Here is a 22,192-nt window from a genome sequence, read left to right as displayed (position 1 = left end):
TAGTCCGAAAAATACGGTAATGGGGGTTCATGTATTCTGCCTAAGAAGCTCTGTATAAACTGCCAACAATGTTTTATATGCATGCCTTAACTAGGGATGTAACGGTAAACGGTATAATGATAAGCCACAGTAAAACTCGAGAGAGTTCGTAATACCGTTTAAAGTTTTAATTATCGGAAAAACATTTTTTTTAACCAACACTGCTTTCTTTCTGGAAACGGAAGAGTTACGCTCAAGAACAAATGGCGGCAACTGCACATTCTTTGCTCTGGAGACGTTCCCTTTCACTTGATTTCACTAACTTCTACTTCCCTGGGTTCTCGGAGTGTGTTCAAGAGCACACTGTTGTTTTTAAATGACGGCAGGTGTGGACAGTATAGGAGACAGACACATTTGGCCCAAGTTACCATGCAGCAGGCGATGAGTAGGGAATGTTGCCACAACTTGTTTAGAAAGTTTTGCACTTTTTTTCCTTTACTGGGATGGTCACTCGTCTTCAATTAACTGCTAACTTTGATCCAATAACATCAATACTAGCTTTGTCATCTCATCGAATGGAACGCAGGATGTGTTGTTATGTTAGTGAGGTACGAAGATTATGTATTTGATATAAAATGTGTTATTCCTGTTTATTTTTGCTGGCCAAACTGTTGCACTGAACCACATGGTGTTGGTGAAGAACTAAGCTTGTTTATTTGACTTTATATTTATTAGCCAAACTGCTTTGTGTTTTATATTGAATTCAAAAACTTTTTTTTACATTACTTGTGTTTTTTTTATGTCACAAAGTCATTACTTAAACAAACATTAATGTGACCTATCATTTTGTTCATGTTTCATGGTGTGTAGTATACAACATATTTCTGCTCAAAGTCTTAATGGATATGCCCCGATACAGCATGTACATGTTCTAGGGCTGTGAATCTTTGGGTGTCCCACGATTCGATTCAATATCGATTCTTGGGGTCACGATTCGATAATATATCGATTTTTTTTTTCGATTCGACTCTCGATTCAAAAACAAGATTTTTCCGATTCAAAACGATTCTGTATTCATTCAATACATAGGATTTCAGCAGGATCTACCCCAGTCTGCTGACATGCTAGCAGAGTAGTAGATTTGTTTTAAAAAAAGCTTTTATAATTGTAAAGGACCATGTTTTATCAACTGATTGCAATAATGTAAATTTGTTTTAACTTTCAAACGAACCAAAAATATGACTTATTTTATCTTTGTGAAAACATTGGACACAGTGTGTTGTCAAGCTTATGAGATGCGATGCGAGTGTAAGCCACTGTGACACTATTGTTCTTTTTTATTATTTTTATAAATGTCTAATGATAATGTCAGTGAGGGATTTTTAATCACTGCTATGCTGAAATTATAACTAATATTGATACTGTTGTTGATAATATTGTTGATAAACCGTGACTGCGTGGGTTCCCTCCGGGTACTCCGGCTTCCTCCCACCTCCAAAGACATGCACCTGGGGATAGGTTGATTGGCAACACTAAATTGGCCCTAGTGTGTGAATGTGAGTGTGAATGTGGGCTTCACGGTGGGAGAGGGGTTAGTGCGTCTGCCTCACAATACGAAGGTCCTGCAGTCCTGGGTTCAAATCCAGGCTCGGGATCTTTCTGTGTGGAGTTTGCATGTTCTCCCCGTGACTGCGTGGGTTCCCTCCGGGTACTCCGGCTTCCTCCCACCTCCAAAGACATGCACCTGGGGATAGGTTGATTGGCAACACTAAATTGGCCCTAGTGTGTGAATGTTGTCTGTCTATCTGTGTTGGCCCTGCGATGAGGTGGCGACTTGTCCAGGGTGTACCCCGCCTTCCGCCCGATTGTAGATGAGATAGGCGCCAGCGCCCCCCGCGACCCCGAAAGGGAATAAGCGGTAGAAAATGGATGGATGGATGGATGGATGTTGATAATATTCATTTTTGTTTCATTACTTTTGGTGTGTTCTGTGTCGTGTTTGTCTCCTCTCAATTGCTCTGTTTATTGCAGTTCTGAGTGTTGCTGGGTCAGGTTTGGTTTTGGAATTGGATTGCATTGTTATGGTATTGCTGTGTAGTGGTTAGTTGGATTGATTTAAAAAAAAAAAAATAAAAATCGATTTAAAAAAAAAATGCGAATCGATTCTGGATCGCACAACGTGAACGATTCGATTCGTTTTCGAATCGATTGTTTCCCACACCCCTAACATGTACATACATTTAGTTCATGTAATTGTGCATAGCTCAAAAGAATACCTCTCTCCATGAAAATGTAAAAACAGACATACATGAATCACGTAATGGCAAAAAGCTGAGAAGTTGATACTATTGATGAACAAAAAAAACTATTTAACTATATCCCTTAGAGATAGGGTGAGAAGCTCTGCCATCCGGGAGGAGCTCAACGTAAAGCCGCTGCTCCTCCACATCGAGAGGAGCCAGATGAGGTGGTTCGGGCATCTGGTCAGGATGCCACCCGAACGCCTCCCTAGGGATGTGTTTAGGGCACGTCCAGCTGGTAGGAGGCCACGGGGAAGACCCAGGAACCGTTGGAAAGACTATGTCTCCCGGCTGGCCTGGGAACGCCTCGGGATCCCCCGGGAAGAGCTAGACGAAGTGGCTGGAGATAGGGAAGTCTGGGCTTCCCTGCTTAGGCTGCTGCCCCCGCGACCCGACCTCGGATAAGCGGAAGATGATGGATGGATGGATGGATATATGGATAACGTTTATCCTTTTTATTAAACATTACAAATTACAAGAAGGCATCGCGTTCACACCCCAACACCCTTTTACCGAATATAATGAATAATTATGATTTCAATATTGATTTAAGAAAAAATTCATATAATTTTGCCATAATCCTGCAGCTCTGTTAAGGCTAGATCTCATTCAGGAACACTATTTTATCTATATGGACAAAAGTGCAGTTATGCCTTCTGTCCATAAGTTGCCATCTTGCACAATTTTCACATTTATTTTTATTTATTTGTTATTTTGTTTCTGCCATATTACGTTTTTTATATTGCGTGTGTTTTCATTTCAAATGCACATTCAATGTTCTACTTGAGGTACATACATACATTTTGAATGTGTTGTTTATCTTCTTTTTTTTTTTAAAGATTTCAGTAAATGTCGTTTTTGAAAATTTTCGCACATTTTAAAATACTTCGATAATATTAACCATGATAACTTTGGTCACAATAACCGTGATAAGAATTTTTTATACCGTAACATCCCTAGCTGTAACCAAGTAATAATTTTAAATTCATGATAACATGTAATATTTACACTATCATGGTCATTTTGAGCATTACTGCAACTTATTTCCTTGGTGCATTGAATTCAACCAACGAACGCTACTTCCAACAGCTACCACTAAAAAGCCAGTGAAGACTACTTTGGGAAAAATTTGGATTTAGAATCTTTTTTTAAGCCTGAATAGGAGGATGAACTATAAGTTTTAGAAGTTGGGTGCTATGCAGTTCCAGCAATAGTGGATCACTAAGAATCATGTAGCACTAGTACTAAAGAAAATACCAACGTAAAAAAACAGTGACTTACAATGTCTGTTCTCACATGGAGATGCACTGACGGGATGGTTTAATCTTTCAGCACAACTTGTGCTACAAATTGAGCTGGTAAATTCAGCATAATCCTCACTCTAGTCAAAATGCTAAGTAAATAAGTAGCATGTTGATCCTTCCGAGCGACGTCGTAGGATAGTTGAACATATAAACAAGTACTTTCTATTCTATTCTATTCTATTCTAACTTAAGTCCTGAAAATTATGTGGTAGCATGTGGAATTTTAATGTTGACCAACTTCTTGGCATAGTTCTGAACCTTTTTATTAACTTCTCCTAACTCAAAGCCAATGCAGGAGCAGCTCTCGTAGCTAGTATTACACTACCTCTTAGTGGTGGCCTGAGTTGATGTGTTACTACGCCAGAAAAGTAGTTCCTCAGGGTTAGCTCTTAAAATAACGCAACGATTTTGTACCTATAACTTGGTTAATATACAGGTTCTGGCATATACTGCAAATAGAGCATTGCTGGCGGTTTTTGGCAGTTTTTTTTTACAGGACTTTATAGGCAGAATAGTAGAATCTCCATTACGTACATTGTTAGCCACCCTTTTTTCACTATTTAGATCAACTAAAAATGGAAATGCATGTGTTCTTGTCTCTTGTAAGGATTGTGGAAGATGGCCAAAACTCCCCCCCAAAATTCCCTGAGAATAACTTGGTGATGAAGTGTTGTTAAAAATACATTTTGTTTACGCATTATTTGTTGCATGACAAATTGTTTATATTCAGTCCATGCCAACTGAACATAAATCCCAATCTAGGCTACATGAGCACAGTATTTAGTTTTTCCTTTTGATCAATGAAAACATTCTAGAAATCTGTCTTTAGCGACCTTGGCTACAGGCATTGGGTATTTTTGGAGGTGGCACTTAGCTGGAGGCTATGCTAAGTCGCACCACTGAACTAAACATTCTTGGAATGCTGAGAGGCCTGAAAGTCTGTCTCACCCACTTCCCTCTTTTCAGCTCTGGTCCAGCAAGTTACAAAAATAATCTCTTAAATACTTGAAGTTGTAGATGGCATATTTTGCAAGAGCACATTGCTCAAACTAAGTAGATTCTTGTGTAGTTGAATTTTCGCGACGTTATCTTAATCTACTACTGGAGTCTTAACTCCCCAAAGACACAAGGCACTCTCATTTAAATACTTGTAATGTTTTTTTATACAGCTGTTGTTTTTGATCTAATTAAACCTTGCAGTTAATGTTGTCAACCAGTGCAGGAAGGAGAACAGCTTTAAATGATATCAGCATATTTTCCAGACTACCGATATAGTTGCCACACCCAGTAAATTTTGGAAAGAAAATAATTGTTTTCATATAATAGCCGCACCGGACTATGAACCGCAGATATATACGTTGTGAAAAGAGTTATTTAAACAGAGTTTTTGTAAATATTTATTTACAGACCTTGTTTCCAAATGGTGTCTGTAACGCGGCAGTAAAATGGCTGATCAAACAAAACAGAAGTCATTGTCTCCAATCAGCTAACCCGATAGTAACTCCACATTTTGGTGAATTTACGAAACTTACACAACTTACTAAACAATACAGAAAGAATGTCATTGTAAGTTAATAATGCTAACACAGTAACATGTAAAACTGTTAGCATATTAGCTAATGCTAATGGCGTTCATTATATTACAATAGCATATACAAATTTGCATGAAAACACTCCTACAGACCTCACACATGGGAGGGTGTAGTAAGTAAGAATTGTTTTAGTTATATTGTAAAACTTAAAAACAATGTTTGAAGTGATGAATGAAGAATCCATACGAGTAGAAATTGCTATGGACAATTCGAAGATGGAATGGCTTTTGTTCTTCTGGTTAAAAGCTCTAAACAGAAGAGCTCTTGAGCACCTGCAGTAAGCAAACTCGTCCAAAAGATGGCGCTGTTGCACAAACAGTAACACACCATGTCAGTGTCTTTGCTTGTTTTTTTTTAAACTATTTGCATTGGAAATGTGACTTATCAACAACTACAACTGCCAGCATTAAAAGATGAGCCTGTTTTAATGCTAAGATAAGTGTTATGTTGTGATGTTGTATTACATTTTTTATTATACCATATATACGTATTGTGTTTTTTTTCCTTTTTCTCTCTTTTGAAATTGTAATTTTACTGCCTTTTCTACACCACGGCCAGGGTACTACAGATGAAAACTAGCCTTCTGTTTTTTTTTAACCATGTGCAGTCATGTGTTTTATGAAATTGCGTTGTCCCTTTTGAAATAAACTACCGTCTTTTTCGGACTATAAGTCGCAGTTTTTTTCATAGTTTTTTCATAGTGCGACTTATACTCAGGAACGACTTATGTGTGAAATTATTAACACATTACTGTAAAATATCAAATAATATTATTTAGCTCATTCACGTAAGAGACTAGTCGTATAAGATTTCATGAGATTTAGCGATTAGGAGTGACAGATTGTTTGGTAAATGTATAGTATTTTCTATATATTATAGTTATTTGAATGACTCTTACCATAATATGTTACGTTAACATACCAGGCACCTTCCCAGTTGGTTATTTATGCGTCATATAACGTACACTGGGCTTCACGGTTGAAGAGGGGTTAGTGCGTCTGCCTCCCAATACGAAGGTCCTGCAGTCCTGGGTTCAATCCCAGGCTCGGGATCTTTCTGTGTGGAGTTTGCATGTTCTCCCCGTGAATGCGAGGGTTCCCTCCAGGTACTCCGGCTTCTTCCCACTTCCAAAGACATGCACCTGGGGATAGGTTGATTGGCAACACTACATTGTCCCTAGTGTGTGAATGTTTTCTGTCTATCTGCGTTGGCCCTGCGAGGAGGTGGCAACTTGTCCAGGGTGTACCCCGCCTTCTGCCCGATTGTAGCTGAGATAGGTGCCAGCGCCCCCCGCAACACCAAGAGGGACTAAGCGGTAGAAAATGGATGGATGTTCACTATTCTTTATTTTAAATTGCCTTTCAAATGTCTATTCTTGGTGTTGGGTTTTATCAAATACATTTCCCCAAAAAATGCGACTTATGTATGTTTTTTTTTCCTTCTTTATTGTGCATTTTCGGCAGGTGCGACTTATACTCCGGAGCGACTTATACTCCGAAAAATACAGTAATCTTAATTATGGCCATCAGCAAAGAAATATCTATATTAACATTTATACGCCACAGAGTTTAAAGCGTAGGAAAAAAGTAGCAGATTTTAGTCTGGATTATACGGTACATAGCCTGACACACCCTGGAATGTACACTCACAATTACTATGCTCTCATCAGGTGTGAGCCTGGACCCAAGTAAAACCTGGTGCCCGCTGTTCGACTGCCAGGCTGTGTGCACAGTGCAGCTGAGTTCTGAAGGCCAGGCCGTCGCTGTGCTTTGTCCCACTTGTCACGCCATCTTCTGTTCCGAGTGCAAGGTACCATGGCAGGGAGGCCACACCTGTGCCGAGCTGCAGCCAATGATGTCACACTCTAATGAAAGCAGGTAAGTCAGGCCGTCATAGAAAATCTGTGAAACAAAATGTACACGGAGCATACACAGAAGGATTTGTTCGCCTGATGACTATTTACTATTCCTTTAGTTAGTACATAATTTGTATCCATCTTATTTGACTAATTATGCAAATGTGAGAGGGAAATATTCTCCTGGTCGTGACACATAGCTGGGAACTGTCCTTCGTGTGTGCAGCAAGCAGCACATTTGTGTGCCACCCCACGGGCTGGGCTGCGATTCTGCCAGACTGAGTGATGTCACCATGGAGGCGTTGAGTGATAGTGGGATTCCATTGTGTGTGCGCGCTAAGGGAAGGAAAGGAGGAGGGTGGGCCCCCCGCCAGATAACTAGTTGTACAGAGGGAGGCTGTGTACTGCAGCGAAACGGTCCACTCTGCAGCGTGATGAAGCAGGAAGGAGATAACACTTGAATACAGAAGTATTAGGGCAAAACTGTAGTTTCCATAATTTAAATAAATGATAAATGGGTTGTACTTGTATTCCGCTTTTCTACCTTCAAGGTACTCAAAGCGCTTTGACACTACTTCCACATTTACCCATTCACACACACATTCACACACTGATGGCGGTAGCTGCAGGAGCAAGGGTGAAGTGTCTTGCTCAGGACACAACGGACGTGACGAGGTTGGTACTAGGTGGAGATTGAACCAGGGACCCTCGGGTTGCGCACGGCCACTCTCCCACAACGCCACGCCGTCCCAATGATAAATGGGTTGTACTTGTATAGCGCTTTTCTACCTTCAAGGTACTCAAAGCGCTTTGACACTACTTCCACATTTACCCATTCACACACACATTCACACACTGATGGAGGGAGCTGCCATGCAAGGCGCCAACCAGCTCCCATCAGGAGCAAGGGTGAAGTGTCTTGCTCAGGACACAACGGACGTGACGAGGTTGGTACTAGGTGGGGATTGAACCAGGGACCCTTGGGTTGCGCACGGCCACTCTCCCACTACGCCACGCCGTCCCAATGATAAATGGGTTGTACTTGTATAGCGCTTTTCTACCTTCAAGGTACTCAAAGCGCTTTGACACTACTTCCACATTTACCCATTCACACACACATTCACACACTGATGGAGGGAGCTGCCATGCAAGGCGCTAACCAGCACCCATCAGGAGCAAGAGTGAAGTGTCTTGCTCAGGACGCAACGGACGTGACGAGGTTGGTACTAGGTGGGGATTGAACCAGGGACCCTCGGGTTGCGCACGGCCACTCTCCCACTGCGCCACGCCGTCCCTTAATTTCAGGGTTTAAGGTGTCTTTTTGGGCTGTTGAATTTTAAGACACCCACTTTCTTAATGGCTTGCTTAAAAAGTAAGCATCAAATTATAGCTTTAATGCGGGGTAATCCACCATCATTACCAATCAGATTTTTTTTTAATTTTGCAATTAACTAGGGATGCAACAGTATTGTAGATGCCACGGTATCGCGGTCATACTAAAACATTTTGACAGATTTTTGAGTGCCGTGTGTAATGTTCTTTATTGTCAATGGAACATTTAAAATGTTGGTGTTGTTTACTGGTGTCATACCGCAGTCTACACATATCTCTTATGTTTGACTGCCATCTACTGGTCACACTTATCATTACACCATGGACTAAATAAAATTGCTTCGAGGTTGCTAAGTACAACCAGAATTATTCCATACATTAGGCTCACCAGGTTATAATGCGTACTGTTGATTTTTGAGAAAATTTAAGGATTTTAAGTGCGCCTTATAGTCCGAAAAATAGGGTATCTGTGGTGGTCCACATTTAACAAATACTAATAAATATAATAAATAATAGTAAATAATAATATAATTATTTGGTCAGGACAATGGAGAAACATGAATAGGGCGCATGTGTATCTTAAATTGTAAGTTTCAATGTGAGTATATTGTCTTTGATGTCAGACCTGTGATTGCCAGGTGGCGAATCAAACATACAGTTGTGTTAGGCCCTTGCTGTACCGTAACCTTGAACAGGATTAGATGTAAAGTAAATGGACGGTTGGTCGTTGTTTAAATGAAGAAGGACTTTGCCTTTAAATAGTGCTTTCAAAATGTCCCCGTCTGACTCTTAAAATAAATAACCCAGTTCCACACGAGCACTGACCCAGCCAGGACTGTGCTGTCTGCTGCTGTGATTTAGTGCTCTTGCTGGCCCCCAATGTTTGACATCACTCGTCTCTTCCTTTCATCCACATGTAATGTGCCAGCCACTCCGAGCTGCCCATCAAACAGTGTCCAAAGTGTGGCGTCTATATCGAGAGGAACCAGGGCTGTGCACAGATGGTGTGCAAATGCTGCAAGCACATATTCTGTTGGCATTGCCTGCAAAATTTAAAAGTGAGTCCTGTATTTACAAAAAAACAACAACTCTTTGATATCACGCAGGAGCATTTTCTTGTCTTAACGTGTGTGTTTTCAAATTATAGGGCGATATTTTCCTCAGGCATTACGATAAGGGGTCATGCAGAAACAAACTCGGCCACTCAAGAGCCATGCTTATGTGGGGCAGAACCAAGGTAAAGCAGCTCACACAACACCAACTTGTCATTTGGCAAACAAACTAAGGCTTGCTGGGCTGAAACTGAGCAAATATTTAAACAATACATGAAACAGCCTGCATATAGCACAGCGCCGATGCATAATCCCTTTAATGCACTGACCAGACTCCTATTACAGGTCACAAGAGCAGTGCACAAGCTGCACAAATGTTGTTTTCTAGTGTGACACTTCAGTAAATCACTCTGATCATGTCACTCAAAAGCGTGCGGTCTGGTTTGTTTTCGCACACCCGTGTGTCTATAAGTATCCTTTATCAGACATTAAGCCGTCATAATCACCCCATAGCTAAAATTCTTGCCCTCAACTGTCGTCTCAGATTCAACGGTATAAGCAATCAACCTTCTGACCCAGCAATTTCAGTTACATTTCCGGATATGCAAAAACATGAATGGTTTCTGAAGGGCTATTGAATGAGAATGTTCACTTAATTTTAATTTATTTTATTTTTTTGTCCTGTCCAGCTACTCAGGTAAATCCGGATGTGGGATAAGTCTCTTGTTGCCTTATTTGTATTTGACTTTATTTATGGATTTCTATTATCATTTGGTGCAGCTGGGCCGGAGCAGAAGGGGATAGAAAGAGGAAAAAAGGAAGACGGAAGGGGAAATTGCAGGGACAAGGGGGCGATAAGACAGAGAGACCACAACAATAACAACATCAACAAATAGGATATGTAGTACAAATATGATGGTAAAAGTGATAGCAAAGAAGCAGTTAGTGCAATAAATAATAATACAGAAATGACAATGAGCATTATTACAATACAAATGGAGCAATACAAATACAGATAGAAATAGCACTATTGATAATGAATAATAACAATAATTACCTCAATTATCAACAATACAATTGTTCGAATGCAACAATACTTGTATGTAATAACTTGATATACAAAAGAAAGCAGATAAATGGAGGGGAAGAAAGAGAAGCAAACTATATGAACCTTGTAGATTGTTATAGTAACAATAGGTTAAGCTTTGTCAGTGTGCCATGAGAATGTTCACTTTAACAGTCAAGACGTTTAAAAGTGGTTCCAAATACTAAGCAGAAGCAGTGGAGCTGAGCAAATAATCGTATTGTTCAACAAATGTGCACCTCTTCTCCAAACTAAATGCTATTCATAGTATATATGTAAACAACACAATTGCAATTCTTAGTGTCATTTTGTAATATAGAGGGTGATTGAGAACATGTATTTATAAAATCTAACTTGTATGATAAATAGATGTATTTTAACATTCAATACGGGCGCCAGAAAATGGGCGGTATAGCTCGGTTGGTAGAGCGGCCGTGCCCACAACTTGAGGGTTCCAGGTTCGATCCCCGCTTCCGCCATTCTAGTCACTTTACTCACCTACACCCAGTGCCACCCACACTGGTTTAAATGTAACTTAGATATTGGGTTTCACTATGTAAAAGAGCTTTGAGTCACTAGAGAAAAGCGCTATATAAATATAATTCACTTCACTTCAAATTCACAGAATTGGTGTCAACCGATACCTTCTCATATTCAACTTTTAAGTTCTTCGGAAAACATAAACAAGCCCTATATTAAAGATACAAAGCGGTGATCACGTTTTTATATGTATTTTATGCATAAATCTTGTTGCCATTTAATTGTTGTAATCCTTATATACCTTGCTCAGGGACCATAGTTGAAAATGCGCTATATGGCTAATATTGACATAAGAATGTTCACTAATGTGTTATTTCCCTCTATTAGATAAATACATTTAAAATTAAATACATATTATATATTTTATTTATCAATAGTTAATTATAGTATTATTATTATTTTTAAATCGAAAACGTACATTTATTTTCAAATAGGAGTTACTTTTCAGCCACCCTGTAGATCTTCGCTCCTCTTGTAGTCTTAGAACAGGGGTGCCCATTACGTCGATCGCGATCGACTGGTCGATCTCGGAGGGTGTGTCAGTCGATCTCAAGCCAGGCATTAAAAAATAGACATAAAAATGAGCAATCATCAATCATACCAAGACTTCACTTTCGTCAGTTGTTTGACATTCTCGGCACCCGAGGATCTTGTGAGATGACGCTGGCTGCTGCGAGCTCATATTTAAGAAAAAAATCACTAACAGGGCGGACGCAGAGAAACACATTTTATTTCTAGAGACTCCGTACCTACTGTCAAAACTCTAAAGACCGACTGCACAGTTCCTGTCTTCACCATAAAAGACCTGTTTCATCCTGCCTGTGCTAACAAAATAAGAGTCTCAGAAAGCTAGCGTGCACAAGCTAGCAAGCTACGGAGTTTGATGCCAATGTATTTCTCCCCCGCCCTCAGCGACCGCTTTCTCACTTGCTTGCCCACCCGCACACTCACTGACGTCACTCACCTGCTGCCAGACATTAAAGGGCCACACACATATGCTACTCTCATAACAAAGTGTTTAAAAACGAGTATGCAAGTTGGACAAATGAGATGCCAAATCCAACCACTTTCATGTGGTATTGGACAGAAAGGAGGACTTTTTTTTTTCCTCCATTTGAAAATGCGGACGTTATCAGCACCACTGTCTAATTCCAATCAATGCAAGTCATCAGAATCAAATACACCAACTTATATTCTTGTCTTCATGAAAGAAAGGAATCTGTGTGTTAAACATGCTTGTATTATCATTAAACACCATTAACTTGTTAACAAAAATGTCTCTTTCATAAATAAATATAAATTATAAATAGGAATGAGGTAGATCTCCTCGACTTGGTCAATTGAAAAGAAGCTCACCTGCAGAAAAAGTGTGAGCGCCCCTGTCTTAGAACAACGGTCAAGTGTGTGCAGAGTTAAAGTGTAGTGCAGCAAGTCATCTTTTAATTAGCAAGTTTTACGGCTGCCTGTAAAAGCACTTTATTAAACAACCTTATTACCTCATTTGCGTCTGTCTCTCGCTCTATTGTTGGCACATAATTAGATTTTACCGCTGGTGCACAGCAGTTAATTTGCTAATTTTATTACATTGGTAAAAGTATGTCAACATTACACCCACTCTGTTTGGAATGAAGCACAATAACCTCAGGCGTATATTAAGAAAGGTCATTAATACATAAGAATGACCTGACATTTTAAGTCAAGACTACAACGACCTCCAACATTATGGAACCGCTGCAAACGGTAATACTTTTTGTTTACCCGTGAAGAGCAATTCCTTCCCTATTTGCACCAAAAGCAAACTTCTGCTTTCCAATAAAGGATTACAGTGGATTTTCTGATGAAATGTCAGATAAGTTGAGTAAAGCAATGTCACACATTGTTGTTTTAGTACAGTACCTCAATTTAAGAGTGACCCAACTTAGAGTATTTTGAGATAAGAGCTGTCTCTTGTCTAATTGAAATGCTGTAAAGGGGACCTATTTAGATTTATTTTCTACATTTAAAACATTTCCTTGTGGTCTAGATAACATGTAATGCTGGATCTTTGGTCAAATTTTGCATAGCTTTTGTTTTACAAATGACAGGCTTGATTTATGATCTAGCATTAACTTTCACCGGCTCAGTATTTTAATAGCTGCATGAGCTAGTTACTTCTGTGCATACTTGCCAACCCTCCCGGATTTTCCGGGACACTCCCAAAATTCAGCGCCTCGCCCGAAAACCTCCCGGGACAAATTTTCTCCCGAAAATCTCCCGAAATTCAGGCAGAGCTGGAGGCCACGCCCCCTCCAGCTCCATGAGGACCTGAGTGACGTGTCTGAGAGCGTGTCTGCCCAATGACGTTATAACTGTAGAATGATCGAGGGCGAGTTCTTGGTTTCTTATGTGGGTTTATTGTTAGGCAGTTTCATTAACGTCTTCCCAGCGCAGTAACACACAACAACAGCAGTCACGTTTACGTCTACCACTCTACCATAAGGCAGTTTGTCTGCCGTAAACAGCATGTGACACTCTTAAACAGGACAATACTGCCATCTACTGTACATGCACCACAACACCTCCAGGCCACTTCAACCCTTTACTATGAATGAATGATCTTTATTGTCATTGTGCATGTACAGGTACAGGTCCAACAAAATTTAGGTTGCTTCCCTGAGGTGCTTTGCATTTACTAATCCTCCTACATTCACATCCCATCTCTCCGGATTGTAAATAAACTAATGTAAATAATCAAATGTATTTCTAATGTATATACTTGTTCTTATGCTATCTGAACTCACTATTTTCTCTGCTCGCTGTACATATCCTACTAAGTCAGACCTACACTGTTTCAATGTCGATTTCTCTGTTTATGCAATTGTTGATGACTGAAGTACTGATATCAACCAAAGCTCCTCATCCCACCCCCCGGATTGTAAATAATGTAAATAATTCAATGTACATACTATGATGATTAACTTGTGTGAGGACTGCATTATGTTGGTAGTATATATTTGTACCATGAATTGATTAATGTGGACCCCGACTTAAACAAGTTGAAAAACTTATTGCAGTGTTACGATTTAGTGCTCAATTGTACGGAATATGTACTGTACTGTGCAATCTACTAATACAAGTTTCAAGCAATCAATCATATGTGACAATTACATCTACTTTAGAAAGTGCAGTGGACAACTGCGCACACAACAGCTGTAAATATACGCCTCCCCTCTTAACCACGCCCCCAATCACGCCCCCCCCCCGAAATCGGAGGTCTCAAGGTTGGCAAGTATGCCTCTGTGTCATCACGGCACCGCTAAAAGTAGTTCCGCTTAACAATATTGCTAATGCTTGGTTAATATTCAGGTTACGAAATGTAAATGAAGGGCGGTTTTCAGTTTTTTTCAAAGGCTTCATGTGTGCATAAATTACTTCCATTAGCTTCATTGTTAGCCACCTCGTAGTTGCTGAATATTAGAAATTCAAAACGGATAATAAAATAATTGCATATGTCTTCTTGTCTTACATAGGGGTTGTAAATGACCACTAGGAAATGTTTTGAGAATGTAAAGCAATCATAACATGACCCCTTTAACATAAGCTCATTTCCAAGCTAGAACTCAACACTTTTGACATTGAATTGTGCCCAAAGTTCCATTTTTAGCAATTTACAAACTTCATTAGTTAGTTCCAAGTGCAACTGTACTACAAGACCCAAAACCAGTGAAGTTGGCACAATGTGTAAATCATAAATAAAAACAGAATACAATGATTTGCAAATCATTTTCAATTTATATTCAGTTGAATACACCGCAAAGATAATCATTTAAATGTTCCAACTGAGAAACTTATTTTTTTGCAAATAATCATTAACTTAGACTTTAATGTCAGCAATACATTGCAAAAAAGTTGTCGCATGGCCATTTTTACCACTGTGTTACATGGCCTTTCCTTTTAACAACACTCAGTAAAAGTTTGGGAGGAGACCAATTTTTTTAAGCTTTTCAGTTGGAATTCTTTCCCATTCTTGCTAGTTTAAGTTGTTCAACAGTCCGGGGTCTCTGTTGTGGTATTTTAGGCTTCATATTGCGCCACACATTTCCAATGGGAGACAGGTCTGGACTACAGGCAGGCCAGTCTAGTACCCACACTCTTTTACTACAAAGCCACACTGTTGTAACACATGCAGAATGTGACTTGGCATTGTCTTGCTGAAATAAGCAGGGGCGTCCATGAAAAAGACGTTGCTTGGATGGCAACATATGTTGCTCCAAAACCTGTATGGACCTTTCAGCATTAATGGTGCCTTCATAGATGTGTAAATTACCCATGCCTTGGGCACTAATGCACCTCCATAACATAACAGAGGCTGGCTTTTGAACTTTGCGCTTATTTCAGTCTGGATGGTCCTCTTCTTCTTTGTTCCGAAGGACTTGACATCCACAGTTTCCAAAAACAATTTGAAATGTGGACTCCTCAGACTACAGAACACTTTTCCACTTTGCATGAGTCCACCTGAGATGAGCTCGGGCCCAAACAAGCATTCTTCAAATTTCTCAGTTTCTTTTGCCACTTGCACCAGATTTTTTTAAACATGTTGCAGGCTTTAAATTCCAAATGAGCTAAAAATAACAAAGTTTCTCAGTTCAAACTTTCGGTACCTTGTCTTGCCAGTGTATTCAATTGAATATAGGTTAAAAGGATTTGCAAATCATTGTATTCTGTTTTTATTTATGATTTACACAACATGCCAACTTCACTGGTTTTGGGTTTGTAATAAGATAATCACTATATAATCACAATGAAACATTCAAGCAATGAGCTGTACATTCCATTCTTCTTGTATTATTATCAGCTGCTTATTGTCGACTTATTTATTGCTGAGCAACCACAACACTACTGCTTAAACATGTTGTACATTACACAAACTCCGTTTCCATATGAGTTGGGAAATTGTGTTAGATGTAAATATAAACGGAATACAATGATTTGCAAATAATTTTCAACCCATATTCAGTTGAATATGCTACAAAGACAACATATTTGATGTTCGAACTGATAAACATTTTTTTTTCGTTGCAAATAATCATTAACTTTCGTATTTGATGCTAGCAACACATGACAAAGAAGTTGGGAAAGGTGGCAATAAATATTGATAAAGTTAAGGAATGCTCATCAAACACTTATTTGGAACATCCCACAAGTGTGCAGGCTAATTGGGAACAGGTGGGTGCCATGATTGGATATAAAAGCAGCCTCCATGAAATGCTAAGTAATTCACAAAAAAGGATGGGGCGAGGGTCACCAATTTGTAAGCAAATTGTCAAACAGTTTTAGAACAACATTTCTCAAGGAGCTATTGCAAGGAATTTAGGGATTTTACCATCTACAGTCCGTAAAATCATCAAAACTTTCAGAGAATCTGGAGAAATCACTGCACGTAAAAGACAATATTACGGACCTTTATCCCTCAGGCGGTACTGCCTAAAAAAAACCGACCTCAGTGTGTAAAGGATATCACCACATGGGCTCAGGAACACTTCATAAAACCACTGTAAGTAACTACAGTTGTTCGCTACATCTGTAAGTGCAAGTTAAAACTCTAATATGCAAAGCAAAACCCATCTATCAACAACACCCACAAACACCGCCGTCTTAGCTGGGCCCAAGATCATCTAGATAGACTGATGTAAAGTGGAAAAGTGTTCTGTGGTCTGACGAGTCCACATTTCAAATTTATATTTGGAAACTTCGGACGGGGTGTCCTCCGGAACAAAGAGGAAAATAACCATCCGGATTGTTATAGGCGCAAAGTTCAAAAGCCAGCATCTGTGATGGTATGGGGGTGTATTAGTGCCCAAGGCATGGGTAACTTACACATTTGTGAAGGCAGCATTAATGTTAAATGGTCCATACAGGTTTTGGAGCAACATATGTTGACATCCAAGAAACGTTATCATGGACGCTCCTGCTTATTTCAGCAAGACAATGCCAAGCCACATGTTAGAAGAGCGTGGCTTCACAGTAAAAGAGTGCAGGTACTTTCGTGGCCCGCCTGCAGTCCAGACCTGTCTTCCATTGAAAATGTGTGGTGCATTATGAGGCGTAAAATACGACAGCGGAGACCCCGGACTGTTTAACAACTGAAGCTGTACATAAAACAAGAATGGGAAAGAATTCCACTTTCAAAGCTTCAACAATTAGTTTCCTCAATTCCCAAACATTTATTGAGTGTTGTTAAAAGAAAAGTTGATGTAACACAGTGGTGAACATGCCCTTTCCCAACTACTTTGGCACGTGTTGCAGCCATGAAATTCTAAGTTAATTATTATTTGCAAAAAAAAAGAAATTTAATGAGTTTGAACATCAAATATCTTGTCCTTGTAGTGCATTCAATTGAATATGGGTTGAAAAGGATTTGCAAATCATTGTATTCCGTCTATATTTACATCTAACACAATTTCCCAACTCATATGGAAACGTGGTTTGTACTTTAAATGAATGTTTCTCTGCTATATAATTGTAATATATCCTTTGGTTTGTTGCTCCTCAGGTGGTGGGTCTCCTTGTGGGGGTCACCATTGTGGTGCTGGTAACTTCTCCTCTCCTCCTGCTGGCCTCACCATGTATGTGTGCTGCATATGCAATCCACGAACAGCGCAGAAAAATAAGAATAAGAAGAAGACACAGAAAAAGAAGACAGGCATTGGCCAACCAGACTCCACCACATCCGATCACCTTCATGCATATGCAGGATTTTGGCCATGATAGTGATGTCATCAACAAGTCGACATAATCGGTATGAGAACCATGCTCTGGTGTGTTTCAATGTTGGCAGTAGATGTGTGAGATTGCTTCTTCTTGCACATGCACTTCAATCCCTCCCATTATGTGCCAAAAGAGAGAAGTTACTGTAGATACTCAAGTGCCTGAGACTACTGTGCCTGCTGATGACTTGGGTTCGTTTATTCAATTCATTTAGCATCAAAACAATTAATAACTTTCACTATGATTTGAAAAAAAAAAAGGTACTTTGATAATGCAAAAGAGTACACTATCATTTGTGTAAGACAAGTCAGGGGTTGATTAGTACACTAACATGTATGTATGTATGTATGTATGTACATATACACTTTTATATATATATATATATATATACTGTACATACATATATATATTATGTACGTATATATATAAATAAATGATAAATGGGTTGTACTTGTATAGCGCTTTTCTACCTTCAAGGTACTCAAAGCGCTTTGACACTACTTCCACATTTACCCATTCACACACACATTCACACACTGATGGAGGGAGCTGCCATGCAAGGCGCCAACCAGCACCCATCAGGAGCAAGGGTGAAGTGTCTTGCTCAGGACACAACGGACGTGACGAGGTTGGTTCTAGGTGGGATTTGAACCAGTGACCCTCGGTTTGCGCACGGCCACTCTCCCACTGCGCCACGCCGTCCCTATATATATATATATATATATATATATATATATATATATATTATATATATATATATATATATATATATATCTCTCAATCAGTGGTTCTTAACCTTGTTGGAGGTACCGAACCCCACTAGTTTCATATGCGCATTCACCGAACCCTCCTTTTTTTTTCAAATTCAAGACAGTTACCGTATTTTTTCGGAGTATAAGTCGCACCCGCCGAAAATGCATAAAGAAGGAAAAAAACCATATATAAGTCGCACTAGAGTGTAAGTCGCATTTTTGGGGGAAATTTATTTGATAAAACCCAACACCAAGAATAGACATTTGAAAGGCAATTTAAAATAAAATATAGTGAACAACAGGCTGAATAAGTGTACGTTATATGACGCATAAATAACCAACTGAGAAGGTGCCTGGTATGTTAACCTAACATATTATGGTAAGAGTCATTCAAATAACTATAACATATAGAAGATGCTATACGTTTACCAAACAATCTGTCACTCCTAATCGCTAAATCCCATGAAATCTAATACGTCCAGTCTCTTACGTGAATGAGCTAAATAATATTATTTGATATTTTACGGTAGTGTGTTAATTTCACACATAAGTCGCTCCTGAGTGTTAGTCGCACTATGTAAAAAAAAACTGTGACTTATAGTCCGAAAAATACGATATATGTTTTTGGTAACACTTTAGTATGGGGAACATATTCCAAGTAACAAAGACTTAATTTCGGGGTTTTTGGACACTCGGGGAACATATTCTAAGTAACAAAGACTTATTTTAGAGTTATTTGGTTTGGGTTAGGGTTATGATAAGGCCATGCCAAATAAGGCATTAATAAGTACTTAATATTGACTAGTTAAGATCCAATATGTTACTAATTTGCATGTTAATAAGCAACTACTTGATGGTGAATATGTGTTCCCCATACTAAAGTGTTACAATGTTTTTTTTACTGGTGCACAAAATGAACCGTGCATGAACATCACCTTGTTCAAACAACAAAATCAACACAGTGCATAAACTCACAACAAATTACATGCCTGCAAATCAGTCTGACTTCTGTTGTTGCCGTATCCATAATACGCTGATAGAAGTTATTATTTACACGATGTGTTTTGAGCACCGCCGAACCCCTGAGCCTGACTTACTGAACCCCTAGGGTTCGATCCAACCCAGGTTAAGAACAACTGCTATATATATATATATATATATGTATATATATATATATATATATATGTATTCATACACACACATTATATGCATATTAATGTGTATGTACAGTATGTATATATATATACACATACTGAAGGCTCTAAAATATTTTTGGTAAAATCTGTTCAATATGTATATATGTTTATTATGTCTTCTCTTAAGAAGAAATTTCTGTTAATGTGTCTCAGTGAAATATTTTCTAAAAGTGCCTTTGTTACTGAAATAAAACTATTGGATGTGTATTGTACTCTAATATGTTCTATCAACATTTTGATCTTGTGCATTTAGAAGGTGTTATCCCGTACACTAAGAATGCATCAACAGAGCGTACTTTAAGGGGAGAAGGGTTTGGTTGTCACACCATTTCTTTACTGTAGTGCAGGGGTGTCAAACTCGTTTTTATTGAGAACCACATCAAAACCATGGCTGTCCCCATAGGGCCGCTTGTAACAGTGAATTTACATAAAAAATATACGTATAATAGCCTAGTTAATCCATTTGCATAAGCAACTGTTTTTATTATATATTTTTTACAAATAGAATGATGGATAAATTGTTTTGAAATCATAAGTCACAATAAAAAGTAGATTTGTAAGAATTAATTTTAAAAAAAATCTGGAAACACCTTGCATGATCAGATAACATTAAACTGCAACACATTTGCAATTGCATGCAGAACAAACACATTTAGGCAGAAAACGCTCAAATATTTCTAGCGCTTGGCAAGCCAAATAAAATGTGACGGGCCACATAAAATGAAGTGGTGAGTCACTTAAAATTATGTGACGGACCAAGTAAAATGATGTGGCGGGCCACATAAAATGAAGTGGTGAGCCACTTAAAATAATGTGACGGGCCACATAAAATAATGTGGCGGGCCACATAAAATGAAGTGGTGAGCCACTTAAAATGTGACGGGCCACGTAAAATGAAGTGGTGAGCCACTTAAAATAATGTGACGGGCCATTTGAAATTATGTGGTGGGCCACGTAAAATGAAGTGGTGAGCCACTTAAAATATTGTGACGGGCCATGTAAAATGATGTGACGATCTTTAAAAATCTTGTGTTGGGTCATGAAATATTGTGGTGGGACACTTAAATGATGTGGCGGGCCATTTTAAATGGTGTGTTGGACCACTGAAAATGATGTGGCGGGCTATGAAAAATGATGTACTGGGCCACATAAAATGATGTTGGACCACTTAAAATTATGTGTCAGGCCACTATAAAATGGCATCGTGGACCACATAAAATTATGTGGCGGGCCATTTACAATGATGTAGATGGCCAGGTAAAATGATGTTTGACAACTTAAAATGATGTGATAGGCCACGTAAAATTACATTGTGGACCACATAAAATTATGTGGCGGGCCATATAAAATGATGTAGTGGGCCACATAAAATTATGTTGGACCACTTACAATGATGTGGCTTGTCACATAAAATGACATCGTGGACCACTGAGAATGAAGTGGCAGCCTATGTAAAATGATGTAGGGGGCCACTTAAAATGATGTTGGACCACTTAAAATGGTGTGGCTAGCCACATAAAATGACATTGTGGACCACATAAAATTATGTGGCGGGCCATACAAATTTGTAAATCTAATTGTTGAACAATGTGAGATTACATCATTTGAGTTGGCCCACCACTTGTCCAGGGTAGTACGCCGCTTTCCGCCCGAATGCAGCTGAGATAGGCTCCAGCATCTCCCGCGACCCCAAAAGGGACACGCGGTAGAAAATGGATAGGTTGATCACTTAGGACATGGGTGTCAAACTCTGGCCCGCGGGCCAATTTAATTTGGCCCTTGAGGCAATATCAAATTAACATTACAGCTGGCCCACCGTTATTACACAGCAGGTAACACAGCAATTTCTCACACTTGCCAATCCTCCCGAATTTCAGTGCCCCTCCCAAAAATCTCCCGGGGCAAGCATTCTCCCGATTTCCACCCGGACAACAATATTGAGGGCGTGCCTTAAAGGCACTGCCTTTAGCATTCTCTACAACCTGTCGTCACGTCTGCATTTCCTCCTTACAAACAGCGTGCAGGCCCACTCGCATAATATATGCGGCTATTACACACACATAAGTGAATGCAAGGCATACTTGGTCAACAGCCATACAGGTCACACTGAGGGTGGCCGTATAAATAACTTTAACACTGTTACAAATATGCGCCACACTGTGAACTCACACCAAACAAGAATGACAAACACATTTCGGGAGAACATCTGCACTGTAACATAACAAAAACACAACGGAACAAATACCCAGGATCCCTTGCAGCACTAACTCTTTCGGGACGCTACAATATATTTTGATATTTACCTCAGAAGGCTGCAAATAGAAAAGAGGCATACAATTTGTATTTAAATTTTATTTGATATGCCATTGATACTTTTTTATTATTATTATTTGAAACTCGATTTTGCATGTCACTATAAATTTATATAAGCCTTGCTTGTTCAATGTTCAATGCAAAAC

General features: G+C 39.2%; 1 protein-coding gene across 1 annotated transcript in view; it reads left to right on the top strand.

Annotated features, from left to right (window-relative positions):
- Window positions 1-18,097, top strand: part of rnf144b (ring finger protein 144B) — a 35,849-nt gene extending 17,752 nt beyond the window's left edge. Inside the window, 5 exon segments of the mRNA XM_061916505.1 lie at window positions 6,845-7,052; window positions 9,291-9,420; window positions 9,510-9,599; window positions 17,571-17,643; window positions 17,646-18,097. Coding sequence (XP_061772489.1) covers window positions 6,845-7,052; window positions 9,291-9,420; window positions 9,510-9,599; window positions 17,571-17,643; window positions 17,646-17,785 — 641 coding nt within the window. The 3' untranslated portion in view covers window positions 17,786-18,097.
- The last annotated feature ends 4,095 nt before the right edge of the window (window positions 18,098-22,192 follow it).

The sequence above is a fragment of the Nerophis ophidion genome, linkage group LG11, assembly GCF_033978795.1.
Source record: "Nerophis ophidion isolate RoL-2023_Sa linkage group LG11, RoL_Noph_v1.0, whole genome shotgun sequence".
NCBI lineage: Eukaryota > Metazoa > Chordata > Actinopteri > Syngnathiformes > Syngnathidae > Nerophis > Nerophis ophidion.
This window is presented reverse-complemented; position numbering and strand designations above follow the sequence as displayed.